General features: G+C 38.4%; 1 protein-coding gene across 2 annotated transcripts in view; it reads left to right on the forward strand.

Annotated features, from left to right (window-relative positions):
* Positions 1–20,391, forward strand: part of Prex2 (phosphatidylinositol-3,4,5-trisphosphate-dependent Rac exchange factor 2) — a 310,411-nt gene that overhangs the window by 57,010 nt on the left and 233,010 nt on the right. For both annotated transcript variants that reach the window (XM_006495441.4, NM_029525.1), the window contains exons 2-4: positions 11,044–11,115; positions 15,512–15,634; positions 17,729–17,833. In XM_006495441.4, the coding sequence (XP_006495504.1) occupies positions 11,044–11,115; positions 15,512–15,634; positions 17,729–17,833 (300 nt within the window). The remainder of the gene's footprint in view (positions 1–11,043; positions 11,116–15,511; positions 15,635–17,728; positions 17,834–20,391) is intronic.

Below are 20,391 nucleotides of genomic sequence, written 5' to 3' on the forward strand. Positions count from 1 at the left end.
CACACATTGTACCTCACACAATAATAGTGGGAGACTTCAACACACCACTTTCACCAATGGACAGATCATGGAAACAGAAACTAAACAGGGACACAGTGAAACTAACAGAAGTTATGAAACAAATTAATCTAACAGATATCTACAGAACATTTTATCCTGAAACAAAAGGATATACCTTCTTCTCAGCACCTCATGGTACCTTCTCGAAATTTGAGCACATGATGGGCCATAAAACAAGCCTCAACATATACAAAAATATTGAAATTGTCCCATGCATCCTATCAGATCACCATGTACTAAGGCTGATCTTCAATAACAAAATAAATAAAAGAAAGCCAATCTTCACTTGGAAACTGGAGAAGACTCTTCTCAATGATAACTTGGTCAAGGAAGGAATAAAGAAAGAAATTAAGGACTTTTTGGAGTTTAATGAAAATGAAGCCACAACGTACCCAAACCTGTGGGACACAATGAAAGCATTTCTAAGAGGGAAACTCATATCTCTGAGTCCCTCCAAAAAAAAAAAAAAAAAAAAAAAACTAGAGAGAACACACATTAGCAGCTTGACAACCCACCTAAAAGCTCTAGAACAAAAGGAAGCAAATTCACCCAAGAGGAGTAGACAGCAGGATATAATCAAACTCAGGGGCGAAATCAACCAAGTGGAAACAAGAAGAACTATTCAAAGAATCAACCAAACGAGGAGCTGGTGCTTTCAGAAAATCAACAGGATAGATAAACCCTTAGCCAGACTCACTAGAGGGCACAGGGAAAGCATTCTGATTAACAAAATCAGAAATGAAAAGGGAGACATAACAACAGATCCTGAAGAAATCCAAAACACCATCAGATCCTTCTACAAAAGGCTATACTCAACAAAACTGGAGAATCTGGATGAAATGGACAAGTTTCTAGACAGATACAAGGTACCAAAGCTAAATCAAGATCAGGTTAATGATCTAAACAGTCCTATATCCCCTAAAGAAATAGAAGCAGTCATTAATAGTCTCCCAACCAAAAAAAGCCCAGGACCAGATGGGTTAATGCAGAGTTCTATTAGACCTTCAAAGAAGATCTAATCCCAGTTCTTCACAAACTATTCCACAAAATAGAAACTGAAGGTACTCTACCCAACTCATTCTATGAAGCCACAATCACTCTGATACCTAAACCACAAAAAGACCCAACAAAGATAGAGAACTTCAGACCAATTTCCCTATGAATATCGATGCAAAAATCCTCAATAAAGTTCTTGGTAACCGAGTCCAAGAACACATCAAAACAATTATCCATCCTGACCAAGTAGGTTTCATCCCAAGGATGCAGGGATGGTTCAATATATGGAAATCCATCAATGTAATCCAGTAAATAAACAAACTCAAAGACAAAAACCACATGATCATCTCGTTAGATGCGGAGATAGCATTTGACAAAATCCAACACCCATTCATGATAAAAGTCTTGGAAAGACCAGGAATTCAAGGCCCATACCTAAACATGATAAAAGCAATCTACAGCAAACCAGTAGCCAACATCAAAGTAAATGGTGAGAAGCTGGAAGCAATCCCACTAAAATCAGAGACTAGACAAGGCTGTCCGCTCTCTCCCTACCTATTCAACATTGTACTTGAAGTCCTATCCAGAGCAATTCAACAACAAAAGGAAATCAAGGGGATACAACTTGTAAAGTAAGAAGTGAAAATATTACTTTTTGCAGATGATGTGATAGTATATATAAGTGACCCTAAAAATTCCACTAGAGACCTCCTAAGCCTGATAAACAGCTTCAATGAAGTAGCTGGATATAAAATTAACTCAAACAAATCAGAGGCCTTTCTGTACACAAAAGATAAACAGGCTGAGAAAGAAATTAGGGTAACAACACCCTTCTCAATAGTCACAAATAATATAAAATACCTTGTCATGACTCTAACTAAGGAAGTGAAAGATCTGTATGATAAGAACTTCAAGTCTCTGAAGAAAGAAATTAAAGAAGATCTCAGAAGATGGAAAGATCTCCCATGCTCATGGATTGGCAGGATCAATATAGTAAAAATGGCTATCTTGCCAAAAGCAATCTACAGATTCAATGTAATCCCCATCAAAATTCCAACTCAATTCTTTAACGAATTAGAAAGGGCAATCGGCAGATTCATCTGGAGTAACAAAAAACCTAGGATAGCAAAAACTCTTCTCAAGGATAAAAGAACCTTTGGTGGAATCACCATGCCTGACCTAAAGCTTTACTACAGCGCAATTGTGATAAAAAACTGCATGGTACTGGTATAGCAACAGACAAGTAGACCGATGGAATAGAATTGAAAACCCAGAGGTTAACCCACACACCTATGGTCACTTGATCTTCCACAAGGGAGCTAAAACCATCCAGTGGAACAAAGACAGCATTTTCAACAAATGGTGCTGGCACAACTGGTTGTTATCATGTAGAAGAATGCGAATCGACCCATTCCTCTCTCCTTGTACTAAGGTCAAATCTAAGTGGATTAAGGAACTCCACATAAAACCAGAGACACTGAAACTTATAGAGGAGAAAGTAGGGAAAAGCTTCGAAGATATAAGTTCAGGGGAAAAATTCCTGAACAGAACAGCAATTTCTTGTCCTGTAAGATCGAGAATCGATAAATGGGACCTCATAATGTTGCAAAGTTTCTGCAAGGCAAAAGACACCGTCATTAAGACAAAAAGACCACCAGCAGATTGGGAAAGGATCTTTACCTATCCTAAATCAGATAGGGGACTAATATCCAATATATATAAAGAACTCAAGAAGATAGACTCCAGAAAATCAAATAACCCCAATAAAATTGGGGCTCAAAGCTGAACAAAGAATTCTCACCTGAGGAATACTGAATAGCAGAGAAGTACCTGAAAAAATGTTCAGCATCCTTAATCATCAGGGAAATGCAAATCAAAGCAACCCTGAGATTCCACCTCACACCAGTCAGAATGGCTAAGATCAAAAATTCAGGTGAGGCTAGAGAAGTCACACTGAGGAAAGGGGTCAGGGGCTGGGGTCAGGGAGATGAAAGAAAGGGTCGAACATCTGCAGAGAGAGAGAGAAGAGGAGAAGAGGAAAATAGAGCGATGGGGAGAGGAGCAGATGTGGAGAAAGCAAGGGAAGGAGGGAGTGAAGGAGAGAGAGGGAGAGGGAGAGGTTTATTTTATTTTTTAAATTTTTAAATTTTATTTATTTATTTATTTATTTATTTATTTATTTATTTATTTATTTGAAACCAAGGTTTCTCTGTATAGATGTGGCTGTCCTGGAACTCACTATGTAGACCAGGCTGGCCCATTTCTATAGCCCCTTAATTATCTTCATATCCAGACATTAGGACTAAAATTATCTGTCTCTGAGATGATCATGAGGTTCAGTTGGAATTAATAATTACTTTGAAACAGGAGTAAAACATGCTGTCTTCAGTAGGTGAGCACATGTAGAAAGTCTGTCAGTGATGTAACAAATGCTTTTAGCCCAGGACTGTGCAGAAACATAGATGACTGTCCTTGTGGAATTTGGCACTTGATTGTTTAGATGTCAGTACAATTTAGGCTTTTATCTGAGTAATCCAAGTGTTGTATATTCTCTTTCAATGACTTTTAGATTGATCAGTACCCTTGAGGATTAGCCTTAAATGGTACTGGAGTACTTAACAGATGGTTTAGTATTTCCAAGATTTTGTAGTTTTGTTTGGATGGAATATTGCCATGGTAGTGGAGGGACAAATGATCATCTCTTTTAAAGATGAAAAGACACAGTTTATATTCATTAAACAGGTGCAGTTCAGAGGATGAAGACATGCAACTGGTTTTTGTTTTTGTTTTTAATAGTTCAGGGCATTACAGAAGGAAACACATTACCAACTACCTTGGAATGGACAGCACATCTCCCCATAACAAAAGGATTATCTGGCTCCAACTGTTAACAAGAGTGAGAGCCCCTTTCATCCACAGATGGACCAGAAGACTGTGTCATAGCCTATAGTCCTCGTTGCTTGTCAATATTTTGAGAGACAGAACATACTAAAGAAATTCATAGGTCATAGTGTGTGCTCTGAAATGACTGTCATCTACTGCAGAACAATTGTTTCTTTGTTCCACAAGCTTACTGAACACTCTACCTGTCTGCCTATCTGTCTGTCTGTCTTATTTTGAGACGGGGTCTCATTGTATAGCTCTGTCTGTTCTGGAACTCACTATGTAGAGTTGCTAGGGAACATCATATTTACTTGAAATATGATTTCAAGACAAACTATGGTTTCTGTTCTAGAGTATTTGGGTATTTGGCAGTCATTTGCTCAGTAAACAAAGTGAGCCTCTCACTTCTCGAGAAACAGCTGATAGTATTTTTTGGCAGTGATAGAATTCATGCTTGCAAGTGAGTGTTGACTTTTAGGCAATGAGTGTCCATCTCTGGGAGTTGACTGTTCTCTAATACTTTTTGAATTTTCTGACGAGCTAGATACTAATATTCACATGTGATTTTTCAATAGCATGTAGAGACATATATCAATATTTAGGAAATAGATAAAACTGTCATTAAACTAACACTGAAAATTTACACATTCCCACATGAATATAAAATCCCTTTATGGTAGACCAGTGGATTTTAAAGTTTCAGTGATTTTGCTGACTATGTATGGGTTCAGTTTCCATATTACTACTAACTTTTAAGAAATTATAGTTGATTGAGTTTGGCAATTCATGTAAGTAGGATATTCAGAATTATCTGAATAAGTGATAAATGTATATTTCTGTTTTAAATATACATTCTGGATAATCCCACTGAAACAACACATCACAACAATTTTAGCACACATTATAATCCAGCTGTCTTCTTTTAAGGTAGTAATTAAAAAATTGCAAGCATCTCAGGCTGTATACATTTAAGATGACTTTACTTATTTATATGTGTGCCTAAGTCTATGTGTGTCTGTCTATGCAGGAAGGTGCAGGTAGGTGCACATAGGTGCTAATGGGGTCCAGAAGAGGGTTGTATATGCTTTGCATGTAGAGTTATAATCTGTGAGCTGCCCAGACTGGGTGTGGCACCTGAGCATCCATACTCTCAACACTGAGCCACCTCTGTAGCTTCAAGTACAAAACTTTTCACAGAAATTATTTTGAGTAAAAGAGCTTGTATCTTTCTAAAACTGAAAAGATGCTATTTATATTAAGATATAAGGTTTATTATTAGTTTTAAATATCCTAAAATAAATTTATTAAGCTAATAATTTTTATATTGATTCTGCTTTAATTGGTAATATGTTAGATATTGATAGACATATACAGAAAAAAACTCTTTGGGATTCACCATTGGCTTTGCAAGTATGAGGCAAAACAGCTGCCGAGAACAGTGCCTGATATGTAGCAGAAACACTGCTGAATTTCCTGAGGAGCTTGTTATTAAAGTACCTTCTAGATTACAGATGTTGATATCATCATATGAAAACACGTGGGAAAGGAAGAGCGCCCTCTCCAGAGCTTAAGATTGAGGAAGGGAGGCCAGTGACAACAGGAAGTATTTACAAAAACGGTGTTCAGGAAGCCTATTGCGAGGTGAGCGTGCCTACTGTAAAAGTCTCAAGTCAGAAAGTTTTCTGACACTACCAGGACACGATAGTGGGAAACCCCATAACTTGTTTCATGCAAAAAATTATTAAAAATATGTGAAATTCTCTTCAGGCTGTGCTTGCTGGTTATGTGCCTCCCATGAATCAGCTTTATGTTCCGTCACTTCACCAGTGTATCTCACTTACTCTGTGTGTGTGCAAATATTCAAAACTCTAAAAAATCTAAAACAACAACAACAACAACAACAACAACAATCAACAAAAACTCCCCAGTGTGAAGAACTTCCGGCTGTAAACATTTCAGATGAGGTGACTTGACTATGTGAAATGTGAAAGATTATTGGGTGCAGTAGTTTTTAATTTTACCTTCTACATTGTCTGCTATGTTCGGCAAAACTTCTTTATACCTTGTATATACCTACTACTGGCTCCATGCCCTCACTTCCACTCTTCCCACCAGACTGCTCAGGCTCTCTAGGGACCAAATTTTTTGCTTCCTCTTGCTTGCTTGGTATTAAGAAGTAGGCCCCCTCCCTGCCTGTAACCTCCTCCTGCCCTGGTGTTTGGGACACTATTCTCCTACCTTCACTTTTCTCTTATTGGAATTCTTGTCTCCTGTGCCTTTTTCTGACATGTCCTGCATGGTGGAAAGGCTCTGGGTTCTTTCCTGTGGCCTTTTGCCATCTTCTTCTGCATACTTTCTTTTATGGATGGAGACGGGTAGTCTCCTCTGTCTCCATCCTTTTCCAAGTTACATCTTCAGGCCAGTGACACTGAGAGCTGATCTCACCAGAGAGCGCATAGGAGAATCTTTCAGAGCCCCAAATGGTGTGCCAAGTCCTTGATCAGGATCTCCATTTTGGTGCTCAGTAGACATTTCAAACTCCACATGGTCCCAACAAGCTAATGTTACTCCTCCCAGATCCCTTTTCCCTCGAATTTTCTCCATTCCCTGGAAATGACACCACCATCAGCTAGATGTTTGAGTCAAAGCAGGCTTCTGTGATTTAGCAAGATTTTGTGTACACTCTCAGAAAAACAAAATAAATTTTGTTGATATTCCAAAGAATTGACATATGATAATGTTTCAAGCTTGAAAGGCAAAAGGGAATTTGTCCTTAATATTTTTTACATCTATTTTCATTGAATGAGTAATTTTTTCCTATGACAGTACGATCCCTCTTGAAATTTGTCCTTTTCATTTCTATATGCAAATTCCTTCCTCACTCTTCATAGCCACATTTCCAAGATGATCAAAAGATGCTGAGATTTGTCTATATGTGAAATATTCATGGGAGTACCAAGATTTAATACTTACACGATATTGTAAATTTAGGTTGACATCGAGTGGCTAGAATCTAACTTGTAAAACATTAAAACTTATGAGACTTTTCAGAGATATGTAGGTCTAGTTGGTGAAAATAATAGGAACGGCAAAAAATGAGCTTGGGGAGGTGCGTTAGAGCCTTGAAATTTCCAAATACGAATGCATGCCTAGAGCGAAGCCAGGTGGGCTTTGCATGCGATTGGATGGTAGCAACATAGCTGGGGAACCGAGGAAGGGATTCCTGTGTTTTTCTCATCTACCTAATGAGTCTCTTCCTTCTCTTGCTAGCAAATCTATGATATTTTAGTGTTCTTAAACTTTAGTTAGCATTTGAAATTTGACATTTAATGTAAGCTTTTGCCTCGCTTATAGTTAGAATAAAACAACACGGAAAGATACAGAGAAAATGAAGCATGTGCTCACAGCTGGGGAAAGACAGCCCATACTATGGGGATCTCAGAAAATGTTCTGTTGGAAGCACTGTTGGAGTGCAGAAAGGCCGAGCATGTGCTGACACACCCGTGAGCTGCAGGGTCCTCGTAGAAGCATCTGGAAGCCTTACCTTCTCCAAATGTGATTTGTCTATCTTGTCTGAATACCTGCTTACATTCCCACACTTGATGAAACCTGGATTGTGATTCTCTGGGAAGGCATCTCCTGGCTGGTTCTATAAAACTCTAAGTTGCTGGGTGAAGGGGTCACACACAGAGATGGATATTTGATGTTGAATTGAAATAAAAGATGGAATGAGAGAATCTGTCTTGCCACTGCAGTCCACTTGATAAAACTTCTCTCTGTTATTGGCAGCCTTTGGAAAGATCAACACAAGGCAGCATCTATCAGAAGGTAGGCTCTGGATCTGATTTATCCGAGCCACCAGAGTTCTGTTCATAGTGCAATCAAAATCAGTCTTCTTTCTCAGGTCTCCAGGAAGAGTTGGGAGCCTTCATTTAGGCTCTCCATGTCTTACACACAGCACACTGCACGTGAACCATGAGCATTAAATGCTGTTTTCTAGGGCTTATTTGGAACACATTTGTGCCAAGGCAGGAAGATCTAGTTCTAGAGGAAGTATGGAATTGGGCAAATGATGGATGCTGAGACTTTTGTGTGAATTCCTTCAATGCCTTTGTGACTGACTTGCTGCTCCTGCCTTAGTTTCTCTGAGAAGGCTTCATGTCCAGGCATTAAACGCCAAGAAACTGATGGATAGAGCCTGTTAAAGATGGATTCCTGTTGATCTACAGGACAGAAGACTTAAAAAACACCAGAGTTTTCATGATTGCACATTCCCAGCAAGCCATTTAAAGTCTGCTTCTCCTGTTGTATAAAACAGGGACTTGGGGAGTGGCTGGGCAGGACTGCTTGTGAGTTCCTGGTTCCTTCCCTATTGCAGTACGTTCCCCAATATCATGCAGGACTGAAGATAGAAATGTCAATTGGCTAGGTGGTATACTTGATTAGTTTACATGTTTTCTTCCAACTCTTCTTTTGATTCAGTTTTACAACTTTCAGGATTTCATTTAGTGTGTGAAGAGTGCGCTGGGTCCTGTTTATGAAGAAATGTTTATAATTGCAGAGGTGAAGTTTAAGGTTTGCTTGCATGAGACATTACCTGTTTACTATGTGGTCAATGTGAAATGTAAACGAGGCAAGAACAGCATTCTTGTTATTGTAAAGCTAAAACAAAAAAGCCGAGGATCCTGCTGGGATGAGGATTTGGAAAGTATTCAAGAGAAACAAATCTGAATAATACTAATAAAATGAGTATTTAAAGCTATAAGATTCAACTGTCCTTTTCCTCTATGGCCAACTATGTATAACTGTAAAAATATTTCAAAGTATAAAAATTATCCAAAAGCTATAAAGTGGTTGAAAAATTATAATATAGCTTTTAATAAAATTAAAGTTATGCCCAATACTTTTGTAATTGTTTTATTTAATTTGATGACTGCAAGAGAGTTGAGTTATTATTTTGTAGCTAGGGAATGTGAGGTATGAACTGGATGAATCAGGAACAACAAACAGTGCTGAAGCTGATGGTGGGGAAGATCTGGGGGCTTCCTTCTTTGATTTTGTTTAAATAGGCTTCCTTTTTAAAACAGAAGGGATAATGTGCTTACAGGCAAAAGTTCAAAACGTGTTGAAATATACAGAAGTCCCATTCCTGACATCTAGGCAGATGTAGCTACTGTTTGCAGTTTTGGAGTATTTTGGCCATTTTTTTCTTAGTGTTTACACACATTGATATGATATATGTAACATTGATATGAATATATGTCTATAGATATATTTATACATATACACACATGTACACATATATACATAGATATATGTGCATATATATTTACATGTCAGTATGCCACTTTGTGAATTATTTTCACCAACTTTTCATGAATATCACTCATGTATACATATATGTATATTTATATGCATGTATGCATATATATGGGAATTGTTTTCAATACATTATGTCTGACTGGGCTTTTGCCATCAAAGTTTGTAATATGTATTTTATGATTTCTGTATGGGTGCGTCTTTGGGTTGTTTCCAGTTTTATTACTTTTATGATCAATGACTATTTTTGTTAGAATATATTCCTAGGACAGATTCTTAGAAGTAGAATTACTAAGTTAAAGGAAAGCCCACTTTAAGAGTGGCATATATTGTCAGGTTGTCTTCAGGACTACTTTTCCAGTTGTTATTCTTTCGAGCAATGCCTTGAGGGTGATAATTTGGGGACATTATGGTCAGTGTCTTCAGCAGCAGCAGCCTTAAATGTACAAATATAACATATCAAAGATTTGATTCTTATTGTAACTTTTATTTTTTTAAATGTCATAGTCAGAGGCACCCTGAACTTTATATGCCCTGGGAAGTTCCATACCTTCACTAGGCTCATGGTGGCAGAGTTCTCAAGGCAGTCAAAGGAGTGATGATGCACTGGAGAATCTACAATTGAACAATAGCCCCACAGGATCTTATCTGGCCATGAAGTAATTTATGAATAATGTCTTGAGAACATAAGCTAAGTTTGCTAAGTGCAAAGTTCCCTTTCTTTTTAAAGCTTTTAGTTTAAGGCTCACTATATATCAAGCATTCTTCTGTATGTAACCTTTAGCAAAAGCCTAATTATCATTAAGAATTTCAGTCTAAATATTCTAAATACAATACCCCTTCCCCAGCCCCTTTCTTTCCTGAAAGCTTGGTATGAAACTCAGGGACTTGTGTCTGCCAAGCAATTATTCTACCACAGAGAAGCCTTCTTAGCCTTTGTCTCAGTCTTAGGCCTACCATAGACCAATGAAGAACTCTGACTTAATCCCAGAAATGTAATTTTTTGCTTTTTATGAAGTATGAGTATGGTGACACAGAGGTGGGAAAGGATCTTTCCTGCAAGCAGTTACTGGCAAGTGTGCCTTAGTGTGCAGATGATGTACCTATCTCTCTTTTCCTGTCCCTGCCTCCCTCCCTCTCTCCCTCCTTCCCTCTTTCCCTCCCTCCCTCTCTGCCTCCTTCCCTCTTTCCCTCTTTCCCTCCCTCCCTCTCTGCCTCCTTCCCTCTTTCCCTTAATCCTACAGTACTAAGGGAGTTACTTTAGAATTTTAGGTCCTTTTGCCTTTTTAGTTGAAATGTCATTTTTCATTCATTGTATTTTGGTCTTACTCTGCTCTGCAATACTTAAAATTTAGGAAGCACCTGATCCTAAAGGTTTATCCTTGAATTCTGAGGATGAGGTGGATGAATTTAATTCATACAGACTAGATTAGTTTAGTCTCTGCCTCAGCATTGTAATGGAAGTGAAATTCTGAGGTAGGAGCAATAGGGAACAATAATCTCACATATTATTACAACATTACTGTACTCAGCAACTAGAATTTCAATCTCCAGTTATGTCTGTTTGCTTGAGACAAGATCTCACTGTATAGAGGTCTGGCTAGTCTTGATCTTTAGACAATCCTCTTACCTCTGCCACTCAACTATTGGTATTACCGGTGTGCTTTGGAATGCCCAGTAGTAAGCTTTAGTGTTTTGTATGGGGCTTAATCTCATTCTGCTCAGTACCAAGTCATTTTATGGCATGACCTTTGCCCTCATAATGTCTTCTCTTGTTTCACACAGGCCTTCTTGCATCGAATGAACCAATGTGCAGCAGCAAAGGTTGATAAAAATGTGACGGAGGAAACAGTGAAGGTAAGCAGGCAGCTTTAGACACTCAGCCAAGCTCGGGTATCATGAAGACGATGCTGTGATCATCAGTTGTTCCTGCAGGGCTCTTCAATTCAGTGTCAGCTCCACTTTGAGTTCCTGTACCAGTGACTTGTGTTGATAATTGGAAAGAGGGAGCTAGGGATTGGGGAAGGAAAGGAAGAGGATAGGTTACATGTTGTAGAAAATTTGTTTTCTTTACCAAGCTCACGAAACCATTTGAAAAGATGAAGAAAAATAAGAATAAGAAGACAATAACTTCAGTATCTGTGAGAAAGTTGAGTCAAATGGCAGACAGTTGTCAGAGTAGTTCAAGAAGGCAAGAAACGGGGAAATGGGAATTCCAATCTCTATAATCTCTAATGAGCAAGATTTGGATGGTCTACTGGAGTGCAGAAAAGATTGTAGTACCCCAACACAAAAGTAATACCAGAAGCATTTCTTGTAAAACATAGGGAAGGGGTCCAGGGATGGAGCTTAGTGGTGGTATGTGTTCTGGGATAGTAATAAAGATACTGCAGTCATCATAGGAGCCAACTGAGAAACATTGCTGATTACCCAGGTGGCAGAGGGTTGCTAGAGAGTATGTAGTGCTTGAGGGTCTGGGTTCCATTCCCACCCCACCCTAATATACATCCACAGCATCACACATACACACACACACACACACACACAGAGAGAGAGAGAGAGAGAGAGAGAGAGAGAGAGAGAGAGAGAGAGAGAGGGAGAGGGAGAGAGAGACAGACAGAGAGAGAGAGACAGAGACAGAGAGATGGGGGGGTTGTGAACATTTTGAAAATAGAAATTAAAAAATGGTAGGTAAATAAAAATTAATTTTTTTGCTTCCGGTCTGTCTGGGCCAGTGCCCTGAGCTGACCTTGGGTGCAAACTCTGAAGCCAGCCCTACAACACCTAGAGGCAGCTCTACTCCCAGGCCCTCTAACACACCCAGTATCAGAGGGTCCCAGGAGCTTGGTCACACCAGGATCTCAAGGTCACAAAGGCAGCTTGACTGCCAGAATCTCAGGATTGCAGAGACATCTTGACTCTGAGGAGTTCTGACACAACCAGGATCACAGGAAGGACAGGTTCCAGTCAGACATAGCCAGGGCAGGTAGCACTAGAGATAACCAGATGGCCAGAGGCAAGCATAAGAACATAAACAACAGAAACCAAGGTTACTTGGCATCATCAGATCCCAATTCTCCCACCATAGCAAATCCTGGATACCCTAACACACTTGAAAAGCAAGATTTAGATCTAAAATCTCTTGTCATGATGATGATAGAGGACATTAAGAAGGACATAAATAACTCCCTTAAAGAAATACAGGAGAACACAGGTAAACAACTAGAAGCCCTCAAAGAGAAAACACAAAAATCCCTTAAAGAGTTACAGGAAAACTCAATTAAATGGGAGAAAGAAAGGAACAAAACCATTTAGGATCTAAAAATAGAACTAGAAACAACTAAGAAATCCCAAAGGAAGACAACCCTGGAGTTAGAAAACCTAGGAAACAGATCAGGAGTCATAGATGCAAGCATCACCAACAGAATACAGGAGACAGAAGAAAGAATCTTGGTTGCAGAAGATACCATAGAAAACATTGACACAACAGTGAAAGAAAACGCAAAAAGCAGAAAGGTCCTAACCCAAACAATCAAGGAAATCCTGGATACAATGAGAAGACCAAACTTAAAAATAATAGGTATAGAAGAGAGTGAAGATTCCCAACTTAAAGGGCCAGTAAATATCTTCAACAAAATTATAAAAGAAATCTTCCCTAACCTACAAAAAAGAGATGCCCATGAACATACAAAAAGCCTACAGAACTCCAAATAGACTGGCCCAGAAAAGAAATTCCTCCCATCACATAATAATCAAAAAACCAAATGCACTAAAGAAAGAAAGAATTTTAAAAGCAGTAAGGGAAAAAGGTCAAGTAACATATAAAGGAAGGCCTATCAGAATTACACCAGACTTTTCACCAGAGACTATGAAAGCCAGAAGATCCTGGACAGATGTTATACAGACCCTAAGAGAACACAAATGGCAGCCCAGGCTACTATACCCAGCCAAACTCTCAATCACCATAGACAGAGAAAACATGATATGCCATGACAAAACCAGATTTACTCAATACCTTTCCACAAATCCAGCCCTACAAAGAATAATAGATGGAAAACACCAACACAAGGAGTGGAACTACACCCTAGAAGAAGCAAGAAAGTAATCTTTCAACAAACCCACACAAACATAATTCCACTTCTAACAAGAAAATTAACAAGAAGTAATAATCACTTTTTCTAAATATTTGTTAATATGAAAACTAATATTATCAACATATCCTAATCGATTTTGAAAATCAAAAATATGAGGAATTAGAAATTTGTTGACTGTCATTCTGTGGTGTCTCTAATTTGGTAATGGGAGAAATTGTTGTGCAATTGTACAATACTGTACAATCCACATACATTTTCTGCTTCTTTGTACATGATAGGGTCTTGCTGTATGCCACATAATTGTCTTGAAATCATGCTTCTCCTATCTCAGCCTCTCTTTAGTAGGATTGTTTATTTGATGTTTTTACACTCTACTATGGTTTTCAGAACAGCTTACATATTTCAAAATTATTTATACAGTCAGAAGAAATGTAGACAATTAATTTGGGAGGTGGCTTGTAAGAGAACAGCAAAGAGTAAGACTGAAGGCTTTGCTTGATATTTATAACTATTGTATCAATTTTGAAGAAGAGGACTTTATAAGTTACTCTTATTCTGAGATGAATGCTTTTCAAAATCATCACAGCCAATGAACCAGAATCTTACCCTCACCTAACATCTGTGCCACCCTCCAAGCAGAACCATTGTTCATTGAAACAGTCAATGAATGACTTCATGGATGGACCATGTTAACACACACACCATTTCTTAAATAAATGTAACCTGTTCCCTGTGGGCTGAGAATGACGATAATCACTCAAGTCAAATAGCTTTGACCATAGCAGGAAATCTGTATCCAAAAATGGTGCCTACAATTCATTCCTTGGTGCAGCAGAACTGTCAACTCTTAGCTTACCTACTATGGAGGTAAGATTGTTTGGTGATATGAGGGACATTCAAGTACAGCCTTATTACAATGAACTCCAATGTCCAAAAACTGTTCTTATTTTGTGTTTGTACCACAGTAAGAGCCAAGATTTTAAGCTGTACTAAAAACAAAACAAATGAACAAAAAGACTTTATCTATTTATGTTCATTAAAAAAACTAATAGTGATATATTATTTTAAAATATCATATCATATAGTTAATATATTTGAAATTATTTAAAATATATTGAGAAAAATGTATGTATTTTCAGTATTGCTGTAGACAAACATCTGCATAAGACTATTCAATTGATTGTTCTTTCATATCTAACAACTTTTATAATACTCATTTTTATTGTTACAATATTTTATAAATTTTAAAGAATATGATAAAAAATCAAAGGTATTGCAGGTTTTGAAGGGGGGCTCTCTGGGAGGTACAAAAGGGAAAGCAGAATGTGATATGTCTATTTACTCAAATTATGTTTTTAAATGTTAACAAATTCAGATAAATTGAAATTATGTATCTTTTCTCATCACAAGGAAATAAAACTTAAAATTTTTTTCTGAAGTAGTCACTGATTATACTTAGTGTTTTGTTTTATTAATAAAAAATCTAAGGTTTTTTTATAGATTCTTCTGAGCCTATTACCTTCTAGATTATATATTTAACTTGCAGGCTTTTCTACCATAGGAACTTCAGTTAACAAGCTTTTGGGCTCAAAGAAAACCAACCTGTGGTTGAAATGGCCTCTAAAACTTTCACTGACAGGGACTCCAGATGGAAGAAAACATCTATGCTGTTTCAGAGTGGGCAAAGTATTGCTAGCCTTCTGCAGTACCCAACTCTGCCATCTGGGTGCAGCATAGTGAATGAGCAATTGACCCAGCTATGACTTCTACACACAAGCACCTGAGAGAAGCAGGAAAGAAGGTTCATTTCAGGATACCTTTCACAGCGTCAAGGACCTCCCTGAAAGCCTGTCAGCAAGTCTGCCCTACACTTGTACTTACAGGCATTCTGGGAAGAGACTAGAACCGGCAGGCTGGGATTTGTGCCTCCCCCCAACCCCCTACGCTTTTTCCTGAGAGTCTGCATAGTGTATTCATCCCCAGAGTTTTGTGGGAATGGAAAAGTCTAAAACTATATTCTGCTTTCCAGGTGGGAGTAAGAGATGCCGTGATGTAGCGCTCTGTCTAGGATGCTGTGTCCTCATGGGCCTTTTAATTTAATTTTTCAAAGTTGCTTCACAACTACACTTACAGTTTTTATCTATGCATTTATTTTACAGATGTTATTCTCCAATATCGAGGAGATCCTCATCGTTCATAAGGAGTTCTTGAAAGTTGTAGAAGAATGCTTATATCCGGAACCCAGTGCTCAGCAGGAAGTGGGAGCCTGCTTCCTTCACTTTGTAGGATATTTTTTTTTCCTGTTTGTTTTCAAACTCTTGATTTTAAAGATCACATCTTGGCAGAGTTTTGTGTGTGTTTTGTGTGTGTGTGTGTGTGTGTGTGTGTGTGTGTGTGTGTGTGTGTGTGTGAATTCAGCATGAGGAGTAAAGTCTGACACCAGAAGTTTGGGGTCTTTTAAGGCCATTGAAATCTTGCCCTCAAAGCCAGAAAAGGGGAGGGAGTCTCTCATCATCTTGTTTCACTCAAAGAATAAACAGCCTTTTCTTTTTCCTGACAAGCTAGTTCTTCGCATCCTCTGTAGCTTTGAATTCTAATGAATATTCAGCCTGTTTCATAATGAATGGATTTTTATGTTTCCCTCAAACATAGAACATTTTTTCTTTTGAGGCAGAAACTTCTCACTCTTATAATGGCGCTAGGAGCCCTTTATTGCTCAGAATGTTCCCCTGTTAATTGGCTGGTAGCAAACCTGGAGGTGAACAGACCCTGGTTCTTGTGACTGATTTTCCTCCTGGGTGGCGTCTCAGAAGTTTGTTTGTGGTGCTGTGGAAAGAATGAGGGAAAGGAGCTGAGTTGTTTGCAACATGGACCTTGTTATCAGTTTTGTGTATTTGTGCAGGGTAGCTGGAATTATGTAATCAATTTGCAAAAGAAGACGCCTCCTGCCTAGTAAAAATTGTTTTTAAGAACTAAAGGGCATCCATACTAGAAGAACAAATATTTTAAAAGGTCATGGTTGATTCCATTCCATTGATGCTTATTTTCTGAATGCTTCCCTGAATCAAATGGCTGCCCAATGACTTGTCTAAACAAGTGGATGAGAGTATTATATCCCAAAAGAAGCTTTGAGTATGTTTTCCATGTCATCATTTATCTTGTAGTTTCTTTATCTATATAGGATGAACAGGCTCTTTTTGTAATCTGTATTTCATAAAGATAATTCTGTCAAAGGAAAACGTTCCTCAGGTCTGAGTGGATTACACTATGCATTTCTTGGTTATGGCTGGAAGCTGTGATGTTCATATCCACTTCTTCAAGCCAGTTTCCCTTCACAGAAGAATTAGATCCCCCTGCCAGCTGGAGAAATTGTCATCCCAGGCCAAACATGGTCATGGAAACTTTGTTCCCGACAGCCATTTCCTTAGTACCGCATTATGAATCTATCACCCGTAAATGTCGCTCAGATTTCTGAACTTTACTCTTGTTGTGGCTCATATCATCTCTTGAGGCAAGTGATTTGATACATGTGCTGCTGGCTATATGAAATAGTACTTACTATTCTGTGTGTCTTTGAAATTACAAAGGACATTCTATGTTCTCATATTTGATCAATAAATTATCTGTGTTTTTCACTGGGCTCCTTTGATAGTTATTAATCATAACTCCTTTAAGAACATCTTTACAGATGGTAAGAGAGACCAGAGATTGTGATAGCAAAAGTCTTCAGTTTTGGAAAGAATTCCTCTAACACTGCAGACTGTGTGTGTGTTGTTTACTGGCAGTTTAAACCACTAGAAGATCTTGATGAATCACATCTCTGTCCATCACTGGCCTGCCCATTTCCAGTGAATGGTCCTGGTTTGGAGCTCTGTAGACTTGTTCCTTTCTCACAGAATAAAGGCAGTTTTACAGTAGCAATCGTACTGTTTATTGAACTTTCTGTCTGAAACATCTTTCTATGAAACAATCACTGGGATGTTGTATTGTCAGGGTCTGCTGTTATCTTAGTTATTTGTTGATGGTCTTGCTTGTCAATATCCTTTATAAATACAATTGCCAGAATTGGTTAACATGAAATTCAGGGTTGTGTTTTCATGATTTATGCGTGATTTATCACATGCTTCTTTCCTCTGTGTAAAGTGACTTTCTTCTATTATTACATTTATCTTGGTAGATTTATTATCTCTTTTTCTAGGGTATATTTATGAATTGGGGAAAATAAATAATATACATATATATGCATATATGTATGTAGTATATCTCTTGAGATATCATACCTTTGTAGACTTTAGTTATGCATATCACATGGGTTAAAATTTCAAAGTAGTAGTGATATACAGTGATTCTCATTTATTCTGTTCTATAATTAACAGAAGGACAAGTTTCGTATCTATGATGAATATTGCAGCAACCATGAAAAGGCACAAAAATTGCTTCTTGAACTGAACAAAATAAGAACAATCCGGACATTTCTTCTGGTAAGTGCATTTTCAACTGTTATTATACATTGGCTGGTTGAAGGCCCTACTTGTAAGAGTGCATGTGACACGCTCTCATGAGTTACTTCTTAGCATATGCAGACTTTGAGCTAGTCTATGGACAATTCAAGCATCCAGATCTGGGATGAGCTTGTGTGTGACAAATACTGCCAATTTCCTCTTCCGGTTGACCTGGAATGTGTGTGCGATCTCCTGGTTCCTGGTGAGCGAAGAATTTAGGTCAGAGTTTACCTTCGCCTTACATCATCAGCCCCCTAGAGATCTGCTTGCGCCTTAGAGGATTTGAAGAGGGACGGTCACAGGAAGGAAGCAAGTGTAAAGACAAGTTGCTCTCCTACCTATATACATTCCTTACTCTGTTTTCATGAAGGCATCAGGAATTGATGTCAAGGTAGCACATTAAAGGCACGTTTTGACAGCTCTGGGGTGTCTTTGTAAGCATCTGATTAAGAGATGAGTTGGTAGGCCGTCCTCCCAAAGTCTGGCTTTAGAGCACTTCAGTGTACTTATTCATTACCTCCTGTTTCTACGTAGCCCTATTCCCTCATTTGCTCTAGACTACACTGATTTACTTTCTATATAGAGTGGCATTTTCTTTAAAAAAAAATTCTTTTGGATAGTTTTATTATATAGGGCAGAGTATCCTCAAATTTGTAACCCCTCTGCCTAATATACCTCTTAGGTGTTGTGATTAGTGATCAGATTTCATGTTTTTGGAGACTTTATATGAAGAGAAACAGAGAGTAGTTTGTTGGGCCTGTAGTTTCTTTAATGCATAGCTTTATGTCATGTATTTAAATTTACAATCATTATTACTGATTATATTCCATTGTGTAGATTTGCCATATTGTGTTAATCTATTTTATAAATTGATAAACATTGAGTGAGACTTATTTATAGGGTTTGCCATGAGTTATGAGATTCATGCACTAGCCGGTCCGGGGCATAAATTCTCATTCTATTGAGCAGAAACTAAGCATGAAATTGGTGGATCGTATTTAACTAAGAAACTGGGTCTGCTTTCCACAATGATTAAGCCATCCCCAGAAACCTATGCTGAGATTTTGGGGTTTCTGTCCCTTGCCAACACTTGGTGTGACTAGTCCTGTGATTATAGCTATGTTAGTAGGTCTGTAGTATTTTATTATAGTCTGAATTTGAAACTAAGAATGCTTGAGTGTGCTCACTAATCATGTATATGACCTCTTTGGTGATGTATTTATTTAAATCTTTTAGGAATTTTAAAATTGGAGTGTTTATATTATAGAGACATATAAATGTTCTTAGATTTGGGAACAATTTCTGTATCAAATATATTATTTTACAATATTTCTTCCCAGCCTAGATTTTCATTTATTTTTATTTTTATTTTTTTATTACATATTTTCCTCAATTACATTTCCAATGCTATCCCAAAAGTCCCCCATACCCTCCCCCCCACTTCCCTACCCACTCATTCCCATTTGTTTTGGCCCTGGCGTTCCCCTGTACTGGGGCATATACAGTTTGCGTGTCCAATGGGCCTCTCTTTCCAGTGATGGCCGACTAGGCCATCTTTTGATACATATGCAGCTAGAGTCAAGAGCTCCGGGGTACTGGTTAGTTCATAATGTTGTTCCACGTATAGGGTTGCAGATCCCTTTAGCTCCTTGGGTACTTTCTCTAGCTCCTCCATTGGAAGCCCTGTGATCCATCCAATACCTGAGTGTGAGCATCCACTTCTGTGTTTGCTAGGCCCCGGCATAGTCTCACAAGAGACAGCTACATCTGGGTCCTTTCGATAAAATCTTGCCAGTGTATGCAATGGTGTCAGCGTTTGGAAGCTGATTATGGGGTGGATCCCTGGATATGGCAGTCTCTACATGGTCTATCCTTTTGTCTCAGCTCCAAACTTTGTCTCTGTAACTCCTTCCATGGGTGTTGTGTTCCCAATTCTAAGGAGGGGCATAGTGTCCACACTTCAGTCTTCATTCTTCTTGAGTTTCATGTGTTTAGGAAATTGTATCTTATATCTTGGGTATCCTAGGTTTTGGGCTAATATCCACTTATCAGTGAGTACATATTGTGTGAGTTCTTTTGTGAATGTGTTACCTCACTCAGGATGATACCCTCCAGGTCCATCCATGTGGCTAGGAATTTCATAAATTCATTCTTTTTAATAGCTGAGTAGTACTCCATTGTGTAAATGTACCACATTTTCTGTATCCATTCCTCTGTTGAGGGGCATCTGGGTTCTTTCCAGCTTCTGGCTATTATAAATAAGGCTGCTATGAACATAGTGGAGCATGTGTCCTTCTTACCGGTTGGGACATCTTCTGGATATATGCCCAGAAGAGGTATTGCTGGATCCTCCGGTAGTACTATGTCCAATTTTCTGAGGAACCGCCAGACTGATTTCCAGAGTGGTTGTACAAGCCTGCAATCCCACCAACAATGGAGGAGTGTTCCTCTTTCTCCACATCCTCGCCAGCATCTGCTGTCACCTGAAATTTTGATCTTAGCCATTCTGACTGGTGTGAGGTGGAATCTCAGGGTTG

Source organism: Mus musculus, chromosome 1, assembly GCF_000001635.26.
Source record: "Mus musculus strain C57BL/6J chromosome 1, GRCm38.p6 C57BL/6J".
Taxonomy (NCBI): Eukaryota; Metazoa; Chordata; class Mammalia; order Rodentia; family Muridae; genus Mus; species Mus musculus.